The following is a 21,944-nucleotide window of genomic DNA, read 5'->3' as shown; positions in this document are numbered from 1 at the left end:
ATAAGTCAGTATGTATTTTGTTTGTATTGTAACGTATTTTGTTTCCGATATTTCTCGTTAGATAACGGGAAAAACGCATCGAGCGTATATTACGCTCCATGCATATTTGGACCAATGCATTGTAACAATGAGATCAAATCCACAAATAGAAGTTGATGCCGAACTTTCCTAACTAAAATAAAATGAAATAAATCTGAATAGACTTCGGTCGCTAGATAGCAGCACCAATCAGATAAAATTCACAAATAAAAATGCTGCCAACTTTTCCTAACTAAAATTTAAAAAAAAAAAATACATTCTAGTTTTCGATATCTCTCGCTAGGTGGCAACAACAAACAATAATATCAAATTCACAACAACTACGAAGTTTAGTTTCGGTTTCACCTGTAACACACGTGTTGTTGCAGATGGATAAGCACAAATTGTTTATCAGTTCACGTGTGCAACCAAAGCGTATCAATATCTTTAATACGCTTTGTGTGCAACTATATGCTGCTGGTGTTTTACTTCCTATCTCCCCGTTACAATGTCTAAGATAATGACATAATAGTTTCGGATAAAGTTGGGTGAGTTTTTCCCTTTTCCAAAACAACAGACTGTGTACGATTTCGATGAACAAGTAAATTTTTTAAATAATATCTCCATATATTTTAATTTGTGTGTATTTGGAGCATTTTTTCCGAAAGTGGGTGATATCGGCATGATGAAATGATCTGAGGGGGATCATGGGCCCCAAGCAAAGTGATTTTTCTGAGGCCCCCCACCTACTAAAAATGCCTGCTTATCAATTTACATACTTAATCTCAAATATCTTATCCAGACCTCATTCATTACCTTGACACCAGGGTTGGGGTTTTGGACGTCCGAAACTGTTTTGGACAGGACATGCGGGATAAACTGTCTGAAACTGTCCAAAACAAGTTTCAAAATGTTATGTGGAAACCTTTTGGATTTTTTTTATTTTTTTCCATGATACTAACATATTAAAAACATTCTAGCAGAAAATAAAACTAAATCAAAAATATTTCAAAAAGGTGTCATTTGGTTTTTTTCCTAAGTAAACTGTTTCACCAAATTGATGGTTTTAAGTTGGAAATCTGATAGTAAATTAATATCACGTATATAACTGTTTAAATAAACACTGTTTTCAGTTTTTTAGTTTGTTATAAATGTTATTTCTACTTCACATCTTATTTTTCATGTATGATTATAAAGCAGTTACTGTATTTACACTGAAGAGCCAAAAAAACTGGTTCACCTGCCTAATATCATGTAGGGCCCCCGCGAGCCCGCAGAAGTGCCGCAACACGACGTGGCATGGACTTGACTAATGTCTGAAGTAATGCTGGAGGTAGTTGACACCATGAATCCTGCAGGGCTGTCCATAAATTCGTAAGAGGGGGTGGAGATCTCTTCTGAACAGCACGTTGCAAGGCATCCCAGATATGTTCAATAATGTTCATGTCTGGGGATTTTGATGGCCAGCGGAAGTATCTAAAGTCAGAAGAGTGTTCCTGGAGCCACTTTGTAACAATTCTGGACGTGTGGGGTGTCGCATTGTCCTGCTGAAATTGTCCAAGTGCGTCGGAATGCACAATGGACATGAAAGGGTGCAGGTGATCAGACAGGATGCTTACGTACCTGTCACCTGTCAGAGTCGTATCTAGACATTATCACACCAACTGCACACACCCCATATCATCACAGAGCCTCCACCAGCTTGAACAGTCCCCTGTTGACATGTAGGGTCCATGGATTCATGAGGTTGTCTCCATACCCGTACACGTCCATCAGCTCAAAGCAATTGGAACCGAGACTCGTCAGACCAGGCAACGTGTTTCCAGTCATCAACAGTCCAATGTCAGTGTTGTCGGGCCCAGGCGAGGCGTAAAGCTTTGTGTCGTGCAGTCATCAAGGGTACACGAGTGGGCCTTCGGCTCCGAAAGCCCATATCGATGATGTTTCGTTGAATGGTTCGCACACTGACACTTGTTGATGGCCCAGCATTGAAATCTGCAGCAATTTGCGGAAGGGTTGCACGTCTGTCACGTTTAATGATTCTCGTCAGTCGTCGTTGGTCCCGTTCTTGCATGATCTTTTTCTGGCCGCAGCGATGTCGTAGATTTAATTTTTTACCGGATTCCCCATATTCACGGTACACTCGTGAAAATTCAAATTTCATCACTACCTCGGAGATGCTATGTCTCATCTCTCGTGCGCCGACTATAACACCACGTTCAAACTCACATAAATCTCGATAACCTGCCATTGTAGCAGCAGTAACTGATCTAACAACTGTGCCAGACACTTGTGTTATATAGGCGTTGCCGACCACAGTGCTGTACTCTGATTGGTTCCATATCTCTTTATTTGCATACGCATGCCTGTACCAGTTTTTTTTGGCTCTTCAGTTTAGGACAGTGATTGTCCAAAACTCTGCCAAATCTGTCCAAACACTTTTCTTTAAAAAATACATTATATTGAAGGCACCAAATACACAGTCACAGTTACAATCATTGCATTATTGTGAAACTCAATATAAATATTATTTTTTATTAGATAGCAATATAATGATGTGAATATATATCAATGGTGTAGTGTTTATTTGATGCAAATTGTTCTGTTTCGACTTTTCAAACTTTTTTTTTTAAATTTTAAATTGATCTTTCTATTTTACATTCTCAATTTTTAAAAACTAATTATAAAGGAAAATATATCTAAAGAAAATGAGGCCACTATGTAGCACCTACTCATGACTAACAGAACACAATTTCACAAACACTGCTTACTCCTATATGATGATAAAAGACTTTAAGACCCAAAGTTTTTGTTAAATTTAAATTGCTGCGGTTATGAGGCTAGGAGCTAATATTTTACCGAATAAATTTGAGCTATATTTACAGTTCTATCATATGGGAGACAGCAATATGAAAAACACTGGAAGAAGGCTTATCAAAAGATCAGGGGCGTAGCCAGAAATTTCGTTCGGGGGGGGGGGGGCGACCAAAGTGACAGAACAATGGATTTGGCCATCTTTTTTCGGTCATTTTCTCACATTTCGGGGGGACCAGACCCCCAAGTTCCCCCCCCCTCGCTACGCCCTTGCAAAAGACTGTCTTTAATACATTGTTTTTTTATTTTAATGTCCCCCCCAAGTAATACATCAATTGAAAGAATATTTTCAAATTTTGTTACCTTAGTAATCATTTTGGCACAGATAGGGCAGTTAAATTAGTTATGTGTTATTAAATATTAAAAGGTGCAGCTGCACTTGATTATTATGTAAGTTTAATTTCATTCTGTAGTCATATCTATTGCTTTTTTCTAATTTTCATGTGACAAGTTTTTATCCCATTTTTGTATCTTTCATGTTTTCATGAATCTAATATCTAACCTCAAGACAGTTCAGTTTCAGTTGTTTGATAACCTTGTGGCGCTGCGATCGTCACGAGAAAGCGCGCGCGTCCGTGGAGGAAGAAAATAAATTATTGGTTCTTCTTCCCGCGCTCGACAAGGTTGTAGCACCTCTGTGTGAATAAATTTCCCTTTATCTATTTTTTTGTTTTGTGAAGCAACAGTTTGGTTACCCGGCATCCAACGATAACGATGTCCAATCCATCGGAGCAACCAACGATGCCCAATCCATCAGAGTAACCACCTGCAATGTTCCGGGTCGCTGTCAAAGCCCCACCGCTTCGGGCCAAACAACCCCATCTATGGTTCAAGCAATTGGATTCTTAGTTCCTGGCGAGTGGAATTACCTCCGATAAATACCACACAGCCGTTGCAGCCATGGATACGAGTGTTTTGGCACATGTGAGTGACCTCATCATGAATCCACCGGCGGCAAACATGTACAACGCACTAAAAAGACGCCTCCAAGCTGAATTTGCTGAACCAGATGAGCGACGCTTACAACGTTTGATGTATGAAGTTGAGCTGGGCGATCATCGACCTTCGGCGTTACTCCGAGAAATGCGGGATCTATCCAGTGGCCATGTCAGCGATGAAATACTTTAAAGTCTATGGATACAACGGTTACCATATCAAGTTCAAGCAATCCTTTCCACAAGTTCAGAAACGTTGGAAAAGTTATCGGAGATGGCAGACAAGATCATCAGCGTCAGCGGGAAAGCAGAAGTACAGAATATTTCACCAAATCTCGACCACCCACAACAACTTGACGTGCAGCAGCTGACAGAAAAAATAGAGACATTGACATTGCAAGTTGACGCGCTACGTCGATCTCGAGAACAACGTGGAAACCTTCAACGTCCTCCCAATCAAAACCGCCACGAAGGTACAAAATCCATGAGGTTTCGAAACGATCTCTGCTGGTATCACCGTGAATTTGTATCCAACGCCCGTAAGTGTGTGCGCAACCATGTAGTTTCTATTCGGGAAACAACCAAACCAACAACTAATGGCGACGAGGGAGTCAGTTTCATTCAGCAGTCGCCTTTTCATCGCAGACCCACTAAGCAAGCTTTCGTTTCTCATCGACACTGGTGCGGATATTTCCGTAATACCCCCTTCGGCAGCTGATAGAAATAGACCACAGTCACTACTCACGCTTACAGCTGCAAACGGTTCTACAATAAAAACATACGGAAAGAAAATGATAAAACTAAGTCTCGGATTAGCAAAAACTTTTTCATGGGTGTTTACCATTGCTGATGTATCCCGACCAATAATCGGCGCCGATTTTCTCAAAAGATTCCGACTCACGGTGGATTTGGGAAACCGAGTTTTGGTCAACAACGGGGGTGAACGGTCTACAACCGGAACAACTGTTTCCCCTGCAGTAACTGTGACATGTGGACATGAGATTTTCCACAATCTATTACAAGAATATAAAGAGCTCATGGAAGAAACATCAAGTCCAGTGCAAGCAACACACGAAACGGCACATCACATCGAAACTACAAGAGTACCGGTTTACACGAGAGCCCGTCGATTAGGCCCGGAGATGTTGCGAGCTACCAAAGCTGAGTTCGATAAAATGATTACCATGGGTATATGTCGCCCTTCAAATAGTGAGTGGTCACCGCCTGATGTTCCCTGTGTACAACGCCCGTTAACAAGTCATTTGGAGGATTTGGCTATCCCTTGGCTAAATGTGCAGCCCGCCAGCCATGCGGCAATAGAAATCGGCCAACAACTTTCTCTCAGATTGTCTCGCTGTGCATTCATAATCTCGTCCTTATAGGTGTATATATATTTTTTTCTTTCTTTTGTTGTCAATAATTAGTTCGTGCGATCCGCACTGGAGGGGGGGGGGGTACTGTGGCTCTGCGATCGTCATGAGAAAGTGCTCACGTCCGTGGAGGAAGAAAAGAAATTATTGGTTCTTCTTCCCGCGCTCGACAAGGTTGTAACACCTCTGTGTGAATAAATTTCTCTTTATATATTTTGTTGTTTTGTGAAGCAACAACCTTATATCAGACATGCAACCCTTTACATATACTGTTTTGAATTTCAAAATTTTATTATATTTAATGTAATTAATAATATAATATAATTTATATAATATAAAGTTTAATTGATTATAGAAGTTACCTCTTTATCAAATTGCAAAGTTTTTTACTTATAGTTGTAAATAGGAGGTTTTGGACAGTACGGTAAAAACCACAGTAAATACCGTGGTTTTTACCGTACTGTCCAAAACCTTGCCAACCCTGCTTGAAACCCTTTCTGCACTTGATGCCATCAGGGTCCTGCTTGGTTGGACCAATGTGTAACGAGGGCACTAGCAGGAAGATGGTAGAGACTATACTGTGATACATCCGAAGATAATATTTGTCCTGGAATCACTGTTGTTAGCCGTAATGGGATTTTCCGCAGGTTAGCCTATTTTCATGGAAATTTGTTTATTTCATCCCAAGTACTGCCCAAAATTTGAAAATGACGTCTTTTTGAAACACCAAGGACCGCTATAGAAAAAACAAAAATTGGAGTGGAAGCTAAAATGAATAGCTTCAAAATTAGATGTATGAGAATTAGGCAGGAAGATGAGACACTGAGATACTTTTATGTTGCACTGCGTACACAACCAGGACCGCAGCTAGGGAGAGCAGAGGGGTGTGGTGCTCCGGGCTCTGGACTAGAGGAGGTGCAGAGTTCACCCTTTATAACTTCTATGGAAAAGGGACCCAAAATTAGTGCTTGTCTGCCCCCCCCCCCCCCCCCCCCCCCCGGCTGAAAAAATATTGAATTATAGCTCTGAACGCAACCAACTCCAGCTCAAGGACTGAAGCCGTGATTGTTTGCGCAACCCAGTAAAGTTTGTACGTGCCTCCATCCTTAATGCATTAGCCCACTCTGCATAACCTGGGGGGGGGGGCGCTCAAGATAAGAGGAGCCTCAGAAAAACAAGTAGTTGAATTTTTCAAGAATTTTCCAGGTAGGTCCTCAGAAAAATCACTTGGTCTGAGGGCCCATGATGCTCTTAAGAGGGTCCTGCTCCATCCACTTGTGATTCGATCAGCTAATGTCTGTATCTGATATTAGATAAAGATAAGCTTCTAGTCCTAGGATGCCCAGACTGTTTACTTTGGTGTTAAGAGTCTTGCACTGAAAAAAAAGCATGCTCTGAAAACATGGGGGCCCTTTTTTTTAAAATGCATTTTACATCAGCCGAATCTTGATTGACAGGGAGTGGTTCAAAAACTTTAGGAAATTGAAGTGGAGGTTTACCAGGAAAAAGATCAATAAACATGAGTTAATCAGGCTCAAGTAACAGTAATTCTGATAATTGTTGTGGCCCTGAAATTCAGCTCACTACTTGATTGTTTAGGTTGACATATGTGCATCTATATGAACGAAAATTTTTGTTGGCCAATAAAAATTTGTAATCCGAGGCATTTGTTAGATGATTTATCACTACATATGGTTCCTATGGACTGGCTTGGAATGATGACTCTCACAGAAGTGTATACGAGGAGGGTTTAGCGGCTGACCATAAATCCGTCTCTGCTGAAGTAAGTGTGTGACTAAACGAATGATCTCTAAAATTTGATCATTTTTATATTGCCACAGTTATTTTCTGCACACGAGGAGCTAATTCCACCCGGACCTACAATTTATTTCCAATTCCTAATGGCAGCCCTTTTTATACTCACTTAGAGGTTGATGCGCTAACCCCTTCTGTGTGGGACTCCCTGTGGTAGCAATCTTTTTCTGTGGTTATGTTGCCATTTCTGTTGTGTGTGTACCCCCCCCCCCCCCCCCGTGTCTGGAAAGTTCCTGACAAGGGCAAACCGGCTATCGAACTTGCAACACCTCTAAACATCCTTTGGTACTTTAGAAAAGTATCTTATTTACTTGGGCTACAGTGCCCAGTGATCTAGAAAGTCTCACAAGTATGTGAAGAAACAAAAGAGTGACCCAGAGAGCAAGAGACCAGGTCAGGGAGCATGTCTGTAGACAAGAAATTTATTTGGAGGGGGGAAAACTGGCATTGCAGTTGGGGGACCAAAGTGGTAAAATAATAAATTTATGTATGCTATTCCCTATATCAGCCATTTTCCAACATTTTGAGAAGGGGGCTACCTCATGCCATTTCCTTGTCAGTGAGTGACCAAAAGAGTAACCTATGCAGTGCGTAAGCGTGTAAATTATTAAAATAGTATTTAAGCATGTGAGTGTAAAAACAGTGACCTAGAGTGTGAGGGATCAGGTCAGTGAGCAACCTAAAGAGGAAGGAACCTAGAGCATATGCAAGCGTAAGAGTGACTAGAAGACAGGCCCATCGTAAGAACATTATGGACCCCTCAGGCAAAGTAATTTTTCTGAGGCCCCTACCCAGTTATAAATGCCTGACTACACCAGTTCACATACTAACTCTTGAGAATTTTAGCCAGGTCTCACATTTTCATGAGGCTGCCCCCAGGTCATGCCTGTGTGGTGCCAAGTGTTAAGGTGGCACTGCCAGAAGAGTGAGAGAGAGTGAGTGTGTAAGCATGGGAGCATGCTCATCTTAATGCATGGGCCCCACCTGGACACTGCCCAGATGATTGAGTGTAATAGGAGCTCGTTATAGGTACTTGGTATTAAGATTTTTGAGAGTAAGTTTGTGAATTGGTAGGCAGGCACTTTCAGCTGTAGGTGTAAGGGATCCAGAACATTTCCTGGGGGGGGGGGTGTCCATATACTACTATTGAGAAGGCCCTGGTAGCAATATTGCCTTGATCACTTCTATGAACACAGATTTATGAAAACAAATTTTTATTCAAAATTGACACTTGAAATACGATTCAGTTTCGAGGATGGGGGGGGGGGCTGAGTGGGCTTCAGCCCAGAGGAGTGGTAAACTTTAGTCACTGATGGTTAAAAACAACAAAGTAGAATGGGGGAAGGGTGGCAAAATTTGAATATAGCCCAGAGGCTGAAAAGCCATAAATCTGATGTGGGTATTCAGGAATATTGAGGCCAGCCTGGAGGTTGAGATAGCTGTTGCCCCCCTTGCCCCTCTTCCTATTTTCTATTTTAAAGATTTATTTAACAAAAACACGACTGTTGAAGTGATCCCAAGAATTTGGTACTTAGAAGGTTTTTCCTTGAAAGGATGAAATAGAAATGAATATTCAAAAAATAATAGCAATAATCTGTAAAAAATATTTTTTTAAAGATTTATAGATGGGATGTAAAAAAATGTATATGCATTTGCATATTTTGGCCTTTTCAGCATTAATGAATATAAATGCATAAAATCAAAGAATTTTCAGAATAATTGCATATTTTTGAAGGTTTATTTAAGCTTACTCAATTTTTTATAATTTTTTAAATAAATATTATTCATAATATTTTCATAACATTTGTTTTTTTTCCCGCAGGGGAAATGTAGGGAATTAGTACATGTTTATAACATATTTTACGAATATTAACCGTTTTATTGTGAGGCTATTTCTAGAGATACATCAAAGTGTTAAATTTTTTTTAGAAATAGTGTCAAAACTCTTTTTACTGGTATTTTCGTTATTGAGCAGCTACAACAAACTGAAAATTAAAAAATGCCGGAATAAAAAATATGTAGAAGTTATTTTCATATGTGGCATGTAAAAAATATGTAGAAGTTATTTTCATATGTGGCATGTAAAAAATATGTAGAAGTTATTTTCATATGTGGCATGTAAAAAATATGTAGAAGTTATTTTCATATGTGGCATGTAAAAAATATGTAGAAGTTATTTTCATATGTGGCATGTAAAAAATATGTAGAAGTTATTTTCATATGTGGCATGTAAAAAATATGTAGAAGTTATTTTCATATGTGGCATGTATATAGGGGACATTTTTTTGTAAATTAATTTATGTGCACCAAGAAATAAAAAAGATGCAAAAACATATCTGCTTTTTTTTGCATGGTGATTTTTTTAATGTATATTTTCTCTTTCCTTTTTTTTTGTAGATATTTTGGAATTTTTGACTTTTTTAAAATTTGTAGTGCATATTCTAGGGTGTGTAATGCATATTTTGGCATTTTCAGTGCATATTTTGGCATTTTCAGTGCATATTTTGGCATTTTCAGTGCATATTTTGGCATTTTCAGTGCATATTTTGGCATTTTAAGTGCATATTTTGGCATTTTAAGTGTACATTTTGTATTCTAAGAGCTTATTTTTGCATTTTTAAGTGCTTATTTTTGCATTTTTAAGTGCTTATTTTTAGAGCATATTTTGCTACTTTTTAGTGCATATAATCTGTACTCTACTTATATATTACTTGTGCCTGGGTGATAAACTGCCAGTAATGGTACCGGCCATAAAATGAATTATATCAACCTTTTTTCTTATTCTCTCCATCCCATAAAGAACAGAAATAATGTCAATGTAACAACATTAAACAGTAAAAAGATTTATTTTAATTAAGTATTCATTATAATTTTAAAATAATTACATAATTATTTATTAATAGTTATACATATTAACATATTATCCGAGCCAGGTTTTACACTTGCACTTAAAGCTGAAAGTTAGCGTCCCGACATTCCAGGAGAAGTGCAGGTTCATATGATGTGCTTGCTTCATGGGGGGGGGGGGGGAGAGGATTAGTCCACAAAGGGTGCCTACCATCAGCTCAAGCAACAATCAATCATGGCAAAATAAATGGATTACAAGCACATTCGCATGACAAATTATGCTCACAGACCAAAGTTCTACTCTAGTTTTAGTGGGATGATGAAATAGTTTCATTGTCAATTGGTGATCATAACAGACCAACCAGTGTGATAATTTTTAAATTTATTTTTTGAAACATATCATTGACACAAAGTGAGATATTTTTAGATGACAGAATTTTCAGTGTCTTTTTTTTTTCATTGCCATTATACTTTTACTTGCATATATATTTATTTAATGTATTTGTCTTTCCCTCTAAGGATGTTATAGAAAAGTTGCATCATGCTGCTGCTGTAGTTCAAGTCAAAAAACAGAGGTCCTTTAATTGAATTTGGAAAAGCGAGTCAGAATTGAGTAAATAATGTGTCTGTTTTCTTATCTTTTTATATTTTGTATTTAATTCCTTCACCCTTTAACTACACAAACACTCAAAGATATACATACAATTCTCCATGTGCACATGAGAAAAGGGGCATGGTAGCTCAGGTCGATAAGATATGTAAAGTACCAAAGGATGTTAAGAGGTGTCACGAGTTTGATACCTGGTTCATCCTTGTCAGAAAACTTTCCTGACACGGGTACAACAGAAACGGCGACATGACCACAGAAAAAATTGCTACTGCAGGGAGCTGCAGTAGCAATCCCCGTATCGAGGGGTTGGCGTACCAACCTCTTGATGAGTATAAAAAACAAGCCTGCCTTTCGGAATCGGCAATAAGTTGTAGGTCCTGGTCTAATTAGCCCTCGTGTGCAGAAAATTACCATGGTGCGACAAAAATGAGCACATGAGAAATAGTTCCTTTCCTCTTTTGTAGCACCAGAAATCACTAATAAAACGAAACTGCTTGTGGCTTGGTTATATCACCTCACATAAGACAATTCTGTTGTTTTACGTTAAGTACAGCAATTGTATGGCAATAATGGTTCCTCTGTGACAGAGCTTTCACATTTGGCTTCTTTTTCTAGGAAGAATAGATTAGAGAATCATCCGGCATGATGCAGCATAGCCAAGTCTAGTCTTGTGCTTGGAGAACCATTTCTTTTATTCAGCAGATCAGGGGGTTTCGATTCTGGTTTAGCATAAACATTTTCATCTAGCCATTTGGAATCAGCTTAAAACTGTTAGCTGTGGTTTAATCTGCATGTCTAGTGAATACATGAAATTATCATAGCATGCTCGGTAGCCCAGGTCGATAAGATACTCGCCTAAAGTACCAATAATAGAGTTGTCACACATTCGAGACCCAGTTCGTCCTTATCAGAAACTTTTCTGATGCAGGGGTACAATAGAAACAGCGATGTGGCCACAGAAAAAGATTGCTACCGCATGGAGTCCCACATCAAGGGATTAGTGCACCAACCTCTTGATGAGCATAAAAAAAGGCTGCCATTTCCATTCAGAATCGGCAATAAATTGTAGGGCCCAGTCTAATTAGCCCTCATGTGCAGAAAATGACCGTAGTGCAACAAAAATGATCAAATGCATTACAAAATTAGTGCCAGATACAGTAGATCTAATTAGCCAAGGCACATGGCCAAACTAGGGCTGGTTAATCTTTCACTGCTGCAACATAAGAAGTTCCAATAAAATTGAACGAAAGTTCCAAGGTTGATAAGAAAAGAAATAGCAGCAGTGGAAAGATTGGAAATGACTCTCACGAGAGTCAGGTGGCATGAAGAGGATGATCCAGCCTCGTAAAGAAAAAGCGCATGGAAATGCTGACGCCCTGATGAGAGGACCGGGTACACAGAACCGTCTTCATTGCCTCAAGGCAGAAGAGGAGTATGGGCTGGCGAACCCTGTAGTCAGACAGATAACATCTCAGGTCTCGAGTGACGATCTTTGGAGCGACAAGAATACTCGGAAGGCCCAGCTAGAAGATCCCGACATACGACCAATAATGGACTTGGAAGAATCCACCGGGAGTAAACCAACATGACAAGACGTCGCCTCTTCCAGTCCGACGACAAAAAGGTACTGGGTGCTATGGGACTCTCTGGAAATGAGACATGGTGTGCTGTACCGCAAATGGGAGTTGGAGGATGGAAAGACATTCCGGTGGCAACTCGTCGTGCCAAGGAGCCGTGTGAAAGAATTGCATGAAAGTCAGACCAGTGGACATTTCAGCATGATAAGACACTCCAGAAGGTCTGTGAACGATTCTGTTGGGACAAATCCAGGACCGACGTGAAAGAGTGGTGACGCCTGCACCACCCGCAAAGGATATCCAAAGCATACCTGGGACCGCCACACCGTTGAAGCGCCATTGGAAAGAATCGCCCTGAACATCCTGCACCCGTTACCGAGGGCCGCCCAAGAGAGCTCCTGATACTCGCCATCGTGCATGAGATAGTGTTGGGGGCATAAATGGAGATAGACTTGGAAGTCTGGGGGGGGGGGACATGGTCATTACTGCTGGGGGGGCAAGATGATGATGATGATGATGTCAATTCATATATACATATATACATTAGATCAGTCGACTCCACCTTTGATGCTGGGGGGGGGGGCAATGCCCCCTACGGCCCCTGTATTTCCACCCATGGTTGGGGGCAGAGCGTGCCGACTGAGCTGAAGAAAGAAAAACAACTATCTGAAGTTCATTTTGAACTCTAACTTTTATTCCATAAAAGTTGCAAGAAAAACAAGATCATTTACATTCATCAAAAATACGGTTGGCAATCAAAAAGAAAGAGACAAATCGAATCCAGACATACATAAGTGCGGAAAAAAATAGACATCTCACCTATAGAGAAAAAAGCCAGTCTATATATCCGTGCTCCTGTGAGGGTGAGAGCATGCCATCGCCGATTTGCATACAGCATTGGAACAACCGGTTCCCGCTCATGCATGGAGAGAAAAAAAAAGGAAAACAATTCAACAGACAGGACCTTCACCAACCAGATGATCTGCTGTTTTGGCAATCAAGAGAGACATGCATTGAATCGCCATACACAGGATCAACATCGGCTCCGAAAAGATGAAGAACCACTATGATGTGAGGGCCACATCCCATGACTTCAAGGAAGGAGACCTCGTCTGGCTCTGGAACCCGAAGCGCTGGAAAGGACTGTGCCCGAAACTTTAGACGTCCTGGGAAGGACCCTACAGAATTGTGAAGAGACTGAACGACGTCGTAGCTAGGATACAGAAAACGCCATCCTCGAAGTGCAAGGTGATTGCAATCACTTCAACAAACTGGCCTCACCTCAAAACCACAGCAACAACCTGCGGATTTAAGGACTGAATTGTCGGGATGAACAATTCTATGAAGGAGGCAATGTTAAGATCTATAGACGGTAGATGGCATGATTTGTTCGATGGCTCTCAGAAATATCAAAATCTGTTGATACCGTTTCAGTTTAGCGGAAAGGCATGCGCTTGGCAAAGAACTGGTGGAGGGTTGGACAGAAGCTTCCATAAGGTTACACCCATCCAGACAGTGGTGCCATAAACCTGGTACTAGAAATTTGTGGAATATTCTTTTACTCGAAGTTTCCACCAGAGCTATAAATATGAGGCGATCGCAAGAGGGATGCCGTATTTGAGATTGGCGGAAGAAGTCAGTTGTGATTGAACTGTGCGAGAAAGTGGTTAGCTCTCTGATTAGCTTGTAAATAAATCTGTGTTTGTCCGTCAATCCACCTCTTGTTTTGCCATCTCGAAGTCTTGTGAAAAAAAAATTATCCAGAACAATATATGTTATTGCTAAAGCCTGAAATTGACCAGCCCGGTTGATCTGACCAGTGTCTGAATTTCTGGCTTTCGCTGGGCTTTAGCCGGCCCCTTATATCGATTCCTATTTATCCCCTATATATGGATCACTAAGATATCAATAATGAGATTCCTTTGATCATTACGCTTGTCATAGCTAACCATAATAAGTATGGCTGGCTATGGATGATTATAAATGACCATAATTATCACCAAAAAATACACTAAAATGGCGATAACCCTGAATCATAGGGATAGATATATAGGGGCCGGCCAAAACCCAGTGAAAACCTGAATTTCAGACATTGGCTGAGTCAACTGGCTAACTTCGAGCTTTGGCAGCAACATATACATATAACTTATTTTCTCTCTCTCCTCCAGCTTCTTTTTTCTAGAAACTAGTTATTTCTCTTTTTTCTCTCTCTCTGTCTTGTTTTGTCTGTGCAGTACCTGATCGATGTTCGAAGTTTAAACGAGGTTACTCTAATACTCTAGGGTTATGGGATTTTTAAATTATTTTTTTGCTTCTATTGGTGTGAAGACGTCACATTAGGACCCTTCCTTGTTATACAATGTATTCAATCCATTTCACTCTAACTTACATGAAAAATATCTTCCTGTAATTCGATGTTAATTCAGTAACAAATTAGTGTCAGATTGTGAGACATCACTATATTATACAAGGATCGCTGCTATATATGTAAAACTCTTGTTTTTTTTTCAGGTTAATATTTCGAGGGATGAGATTTTCAAGCCTACCTCTGCAGAAACATTGCCATCTTTTTTGAAGCTATGGAAAAAAATGTGGCCATTTTAATGGCTCACATTGTATCGCATTATGGAACTATGCATTACAGGATGGTTTGGAATCATCTGCAGGAAATATGTGATACAGTGCGGAATTTTTGGCAGTGTCAGCTCATGTCAGAATTTTCTACTTTTTTTAAGGGTTGTCCTCATTTCACCATCAGCAATGATGGTTATGTATCCATGAAGGAAACACGTTTTCTTAAGATTGATAGCTTGGAAGATAAAGTGGCAATGTTTCTAAAGGTTTGTTTTAATGATGCCAATGAAATGCATTATGAGGAACTTTTCAATTCATTGAAGGTGCTTTTCCAAAGCGTTAACAGTCTTTCACATGAATATTCTGACTCTCAGAAATTTAAGTTTTTTCGCAATCCTAGTTATGATGTAAATATTGATAATTCTGGTAAAGTTACTGTAAAAGATAATGAGTCAGATATTGTTGCTCATGGAAATGATGTGAATAAAAATCAAACAATCAAGACTTTCAATAAGCTGTGTGAGGACAGAAATTTGCCTGTAAAAATTTCATATGCAAATAACACTAATTCTTGTGACATGAAGAAAGTGATAACTTCCTTGCAAGATAACTTGGCAGATGCCAAGTTTATGCATTACATTGAACTTGTGGAAACAACACAGCAATTTTGTCCGGAAGTTTCAAAGTTCTTTGAAGGATTGACATCATCTGAACAATTGTTGTTTTTTCAAAATCATTCAAAACAATTTTACTTAGATGATGAGTATGTATTCCTGCCTGTCAGTCAAAACCTCTTGAAACAACAGACATCTGTGAGGGAATCTTCGGATGCTGCACAACCACCTCCAAATACTTTAGACCTTCCTGGTGATACAGCAAAAAAATTTCTTTCATTTTTGGTAAAATATTTGAAAGCTGATGGTCCGACACATTATCGAGCTCTATTCAAAATGTTAATAGGTGAATCTTCTGAATACTTTACTCTTTGCAATCGTTTGTCTGATTCTGATAAGTTCAAGTTTTTCAAAGACAATTCTAACAGATTTTTCATTGACAATGGTGGTTATGTATTACTCTTATCCAATCATTCTGTGAATGATATTGAAAAGATAGTTTTAAAGTTTCTCATCGAAAACATGCATGATGACAAATCATACAGTTATATGGAGGCAGCAGAGTTATTAAAAGATGCACCTTCAGAAATATCAAATTTCTTCAATAATTTCACTGCGTTAAGAAAGCGCATTTTCTTCAAGAAACATAATCCTCTTTTTTATGTCTCTGACAAAGGCTTTGTACGAGTTGTGAACCAAAAATACAAACTTTTTTTCAAAACAACCCTTATCCATCGATTAGAAAATCTACTTATGAATAAGAAAAAGAAAATTAAAAAAATCAAACCTTTATACCATGCTGCTGCAAATACTTGCGCTATTTTCAAGTCTTATTTATTGGAGCTAACAGTAAAAGAATTCACTCGTATCCTTCGAAAGAGACCAGATTTGTTCACTTTGAAAGATGAGGGCTTAGTTTTTCTCATTTCTCAGTTACAAGAACATGATAACACCGAGAAAAACCTTAAACCTCCATCAGCCATAAACTTGTCTGATGTTCAATCAAGGCATTCTTCTGCTAATGCATCAAACGCATTGGCCTCGCTGAGCAGTAGGTCAGCTGAAGATACAGAAATGCTTGAATTCACCATATGTGGGTTACCTCCTAATGCTGGGTGGGCTGATTCATATGAAAGTGCATCTTGTAACTCAGAATCATATTGGGAAAGTGATAAAACTGATGATTCTAACAAAGTGGGAGATGATAGCATAGATCAATATGAGTCACATCAAAACATGGAAGAAGATGTTGAATACTATAGTTCTGAGAGTGAAACCGATGAGTCGCTAGTGAACCTTGTTGTGCCTGATACAAATGGAGAAGCTGAAGTTAACTTAAGTCACACCACTCCACAAAATTTACCAGAGGTTGATACTAGTCACTGGTATACAAAAACAGTGGCATCTGAAGAATTGACCAACGAATGTGTAGAAAAACATGATGCAGTGTCAGAAACGAAAAGGCAACAAAAGCTGGTAACATGCATGTCCGAAGAACATGTGTGTGACTGCATTCATTCTAATTTTCTCAGTGAACTCTATGTCATCTCGCTAAGGTGTTTAACAGACATTTTAAAGTTGCATAAAGAGCTTTCCCTGAAACAAATTTTGGCCCAGGTCTCGGAGTTGGAAAGTATCATGAAAAACTATTTTGCAAGTTTCTCAGAAAAGGACTTGATCCGATACCTCGAAATTCATCACATTTATTTTGAAGTAAGTGAAGATAAAATTATCTCTCTTAAGAATCCTGACATAAAACCTTGTGAAGTTCTTGCGCTAGACTCAGACATACTTTTTGCCTTGCATACCAATAAAGCAGTGCTGCTGTCCCTGTGCGTTTACCACCTACAAAAGGCTTCTGAAAATCTTAGTCTTTATGACCTTAAACACAAGCTAGAATCAGCTCCTGCTTATGTCGTCTCATTCTTAACTACAAACTATGAGAATGATAAATTTGCATTACTTTTCAAAGAATACCCAGATTACTTTGTTTTTGAAGAAGAAAAGTTTGTTAGACTGAGAAAGGGTGCAAATTTTCAAATTTTGAGGAAGTGGCTGAAAAAAGTCTTTTCACGCAAAAAGTTTTCTGATCAAACATCGCAAAATTCAAATGGTGACACTATTGATGCACTAATTACTTTAATCATCACAGATGCCATATATATTGAACCATCACCAAGAAAACTGAACCAGCCTTACAATACAAGCTTCTGCGAGTGTAAGAAACCTCTTACCGCCGATAAATGTGTTCAAGCTGTTTCATTTGCTCACGATAAAGAATCAACGACTGATGCTTCACAGAAACTTCCTGAAAATAATAAAAACTTACTTTTTAATTGTAAATTTGCTAATCAAAAAGAACATGTTTATGACTCAAAGTTTTTGAAACCGAGTTCAAGCTACCCTAATTTATATTCTAAGCATGAAAATGGCACATCGTCAAATTTCACTGATTTTAATTTTTCTTATTATGCTTTCAAAACTGTAATGGATGCTATCAATTTTTCTAATGTTGAATTGAAGTCGGCGAAAGAAGTTTTAGAGAATTTATCAAGAACTTATGCCATAGCACACAGTCGTCATCCTAACAGTGCTCCAGTCGACTCGGTATACTCAAATAACTTTTTTTCTAAACTCTTTGATTGCATCGAGCAAAAATCAATTGAATATTTCAAAAGAATTCTTGTGAATCGGGGCCTTCCAATCAAAGTTTTTGATCTCTGGATATTCTTGTCAGCTGCTGATGACGAAATACAAATTTATTTGACTCACGTATATTGCGCAGAAAATTTTGAACAATTTTTCATAAAGCATTCAAACCATTTCAATCTGGACTGTAGAGGATTTGTGTCATTGAAATGGGTAAACAATCAAACATGTGATACAATAGATATTTGTTTATGAAATGGAAAATAACTGCTCAATAGAAATCATAAAGAGGTTGCTAAGTTTGAAGTTACTGTTATTGAAACCTGTGATTATGGAAAAATCTTCCTTATATGTGCCAAATTATATTCAATGTTAGAATTAAGATTACAAGTTTCCCAACATTTATCTTTTGATGAGAAATATTTAAAAAAAGCTGTGCAGAGATTATATTGAATTGAAGTTAATATATGTCAAGTTCAATGAAATTATCTTTGCTCTCATATGCTATATGTGTGTAATATTTATTGGTTGCATACCCCAAAGTAGAATATACAAAAAATGAGATGTGCATCATAGAACAATCTTGAGAAGAATCTTAAGAAAAGAAGTAAGAAAGCTCTTCTATTTAGAAAACAATGTTATGAGAATTCTCACTAAACCCCCGGAGAACCAGCAAACCCATGAGAATTTTCACTGCAGAACATTTTCAGATCTTGTTGCAGAATGATGCAAGAAATTCTGTGCTTTAGGGGGTTACATATATTATTTCGATACTATTGATCTGTATCCATCCAATGAGAATCAAGTTCCTATCATTAACAATATGAAATCATGTCAAATGAAGGTCAAACATGTTAGGAAAAATGATTACAAATCACATTCCTTATTGCGTTTCATAGAGAATATGAAATATAATAATAAGAATATGATATAAGAATATTAATATATAATAATATGGTATAATAATATTATATATGGTTGATATATAATAATCATGGCATGAGAAATCGAAAAAACATTTAGGTGCAAGCCAAATTTTTTAGGAGCCAATAATGATTTCAATCTCAAGAAAAATAGTCCTAAATAATAATTTTTTTTTTTTTTCTGGTACTTAACTTCACAAAGAATAATCGCCAATACCGGTTTTGTAGTTGGCGTGGCTCCTGATATTTTCAAGCCCTGATGATAATTAGTTAAATGCAGAACAAAAACCTGTGTGATATAAATTGCCCCTGTTGTAGTTTTTTCATGTATTTGAAAGAAAATTTTCACTCATAAACAGGGCTTGAAAAATTACAAATCGCTATGGTAACTAAAAACAAGTTAGCATTGGTGCCTAAACTTTATGGGGGTTACTGAATTGGAGTCAGGACAATGCAAACTTTTTGGAAATTAAAGTAAGTGTATTTGCAGACATGTGGGAAAAAGTTTGCTAGTAGTTAGCTGTTTCTCATAATAAAAAATCTATGCTTGCGGTTTCTAGAAAATTTGACTGATGCCTAATTTTTTTTCCTTTTTTTTTTATTTGTACATATATCAAATATATGTGTGTATTAGACTCATAATGATGAGTTTCTTATATTTTTACCAAATTAGTTACCATTAACTTTATTATACGAAATTTAACACAAAAACAAATTTAATGTATTAATAGGAATATCTCATAAAATTTTGATAATCCAAGGGGAACGAAGCTGATGCCACTAGAGTGGTGGATGGTAGGGGCTGTGCCTTTTTTTCCCAGAAGCGATGAATAATTATTGATTTAATCATAATTTGAGACGTTGAAGGAAAATATATTTATATGCATTTTAGTCATTTGCTTTCATATTTTAAGTGCTACATTTTTAAGTTAGTAGCTCAAAATTTCTCTGGAAGAGATTCTCTTTCCCCTCTAATCTAATACGCTGGTTTTTCCTTCCTCATTCCAAATTTAGGTTTTCCCCCATATACCAATGGATGCTATTTAAGATTACTGAAAACATCATCTGAAATAATAGAAAACGCATGAGATGCTCGTTTTACTTGTTTTCTAAAGAAAATATATGTATGTACAGAAGTTAAGGCTGTTTTTCCGTGAAATTAAAAAAAAACCCCAAAAACTTACAAACAATATTTTGGGGGACATCTTTTTTGGAAATTTTTAAGTGCCTCAAATTTTCTGAATTTTTACGTTTCAAGATTATTTTTTTAGCATATGAAAAGTGTGTAGTGTTATATATGCCAATATGTGTATTTACGTGTTCAGAATCGATTGTTTTTCTTTTTGGTAACATATCAAATTATTAAATGGTATAGTGTATTTTAAGATAAACAATGTTTCAACATATATTTCTGATGGAGTTATGGCTGTAATGTTACACACATATAGCTAAGCCTATTTTTTGTATAGTTTTTGTTCATTGACAAAAAATTGTTTAAGGAGAAGTCAAAGATCAATATTTTTTTTTTCTCTAATTCCAGTAACCCTACATTGGGTGTATGTTTTTTTTTCACAGACTATTCAGTAAGTTTGATAAATATTGAGAATTTATATATCATATTTACCGTGATTATTTATGATTACCAACTGGTATTGACACATATGATATTTGTCAATGAATTATTTAAATTTACCAGACATTAAACTTCAGTCTAGGATGGTGAATTCAATTGGTAATGTTTACACATCTTGATAAATGTGATAACAGTGAATATTAACAAGACTAATAAAAAAAATTTTTTTCTATCTTCTCTTCACACTTATTTCAATTTAATTTTAATGGCAAAATTTGTGAAGGATGCACATCACATACAAGCAAAATTGATAAGTGCTTAAATTAAAGTGATGTTTCCAAATTTGTTAAACTTGACAACTTCAACAGGGCATAATGCAAATTACCAGTAAAAGTGATAAATGAAATTTATCAAAGTTATCGAGACAGTTGATGATTATGTATAATAACTGGTGATAATTGCCAATTTATCACATTCACTTACCATAGCATATATATGTACAGTGAAATCGTGATACAATGTTATTTTGTAACCCATTCAAAAAAATATGTAGTTGTAAACAGGGCCATCTTCATGCATAGCTCCACCTATGCATGGCCCTCCCAGGGTCAGGGGGGACCCTTAAGTGCATAAGAAGGTGTAATGATTATAAGATCTGGTGATTCTGAAGAGTATATATTTAAATACGAGGGCTGCTTATAAACTTCCATTCAGGTTTTCGGCCCCCACATACAATTTTCCCTGGGGGCACATGATGCTGTTAAGATGGCGCTGCTTCATAGAAAGATTTGGGATAATATTTACAAGACGCTGCCTGTGACTGTCAAGTGGTTGGTGCGCCAACCCTTCTTCCAAAGTCTCTATGAGTATGTAATGAGGCATAGCCACAGCAGAACCTCTCATTTACAAGACGCTGCCTGTGACTGTCAAGTTGTTGGTGCGCCAACCCTTCTTCCAAAGTCTCTATGAGTAGGTAATGAGGCATAGCCACAGCAGAACCTATCATGTGCATTGGCATACACAAAGGGGGTTTGGGGTTCTAACCCCCCTGAGCCAAGATTATAGTGTTATTTTGCAGGAAAAAACATAACCACACCCCCCCCCCCCTCGAGAAAATTCTGCACATGCCTATGCTCATGTGTGTAATAAAGGTTGCACCAGTTTTAGGCATAAGTAGATATCTCAGTCTTAAAATGGTTCAAATGAGAGACGTGAAAGTTAATAAAAGCCAAAGCATTGTAGAAATTTGCTTGTTATGTTTAGAAATTTTTTTTAAATAAGTAAAAAATTTGCTTACACAGATTAACTTAACATAAATTGTCTTGGCTCACATAAATTTATAAATATGCATGTGTGTGAAATTACCTTGGCTGTTTCGAATATAAGAGGTTGTACTTTAAAAGAATTGGCTTCAGTCATGGGTGCCAGTCTAATTGATTTGCTCTTGTGTGTATTTAAAATAACTATGGTACAGTAAAAAAGGAACTGGTCTACAGAACAAATATAATGTATCTAGAGTCATCATATTTACAAAATTTTGGAGACTTTTAATACTTATCGCAAAG

The 21,944-nt window shown here is 37.7% G+C and overlaps 1 protein-coding gene across 2 annotated transcripts; it reads left to right on the top strand.

Moving 5' to 3' along the window:
* The first annotated feature begins 370 nt into the window (after window positions 1-370).
* LOC149068834 (uncharacterized) lies at window positions 371-20,581 on the top strand. 2 transcript variants are annotated; one of them, XM_089250832.1, is made up of 3 exons: window positions 371-566; window positions 10,379-10,483; window positions 14,558-20,581. In XM_089250832.1, the coding sequence occupies exon 3, from the start codon at window positions 14,626-14,628 to the stop codon at window positions 18,136-18,138; it is 3,513 nt and encodes a 1,170-aa protein (XP_089106958.1). In that variant the 5' UTR covers window positions 371-566; window positions 10,379-10,483; window positions 14,558-14,625; the 3' UTR covers window positions 18,139-20,581. The 2 variants fall into 2 exon arrangements, with proteins under 2 accessions (XP_089106958.1, XP_089106957.1); XM_089250831.1 differs by having other exon boundaries at window positions 377-566; window positions 10,379-10,472.
* The last annotated feature ends 1,363 nt before the right edge of the window (window positions 20,582-21,944 follow it).

The sequence above is a fragment of the Pholcus phalangioides genome, unplaced genomic scaffold, assembly GCF_987345545.1.
Source record: "Pholcus phalangioides strain wild (caught in Gottingen) unplaced genomic scaffold, Ppha-v1.0 ptg000024l_1, whole genome shotgun sequence".
NCBI classification, from domain to species: domain Eukaryota; kingdom Metazoa; phylum Arthropoda; class Arachnida; order Araneae; family Pholcidae; genus Pholcus; species Pholcus phalangioides.
This window is presented reverse-complemented; position numbering and strand designations above follow the sequence as displayed.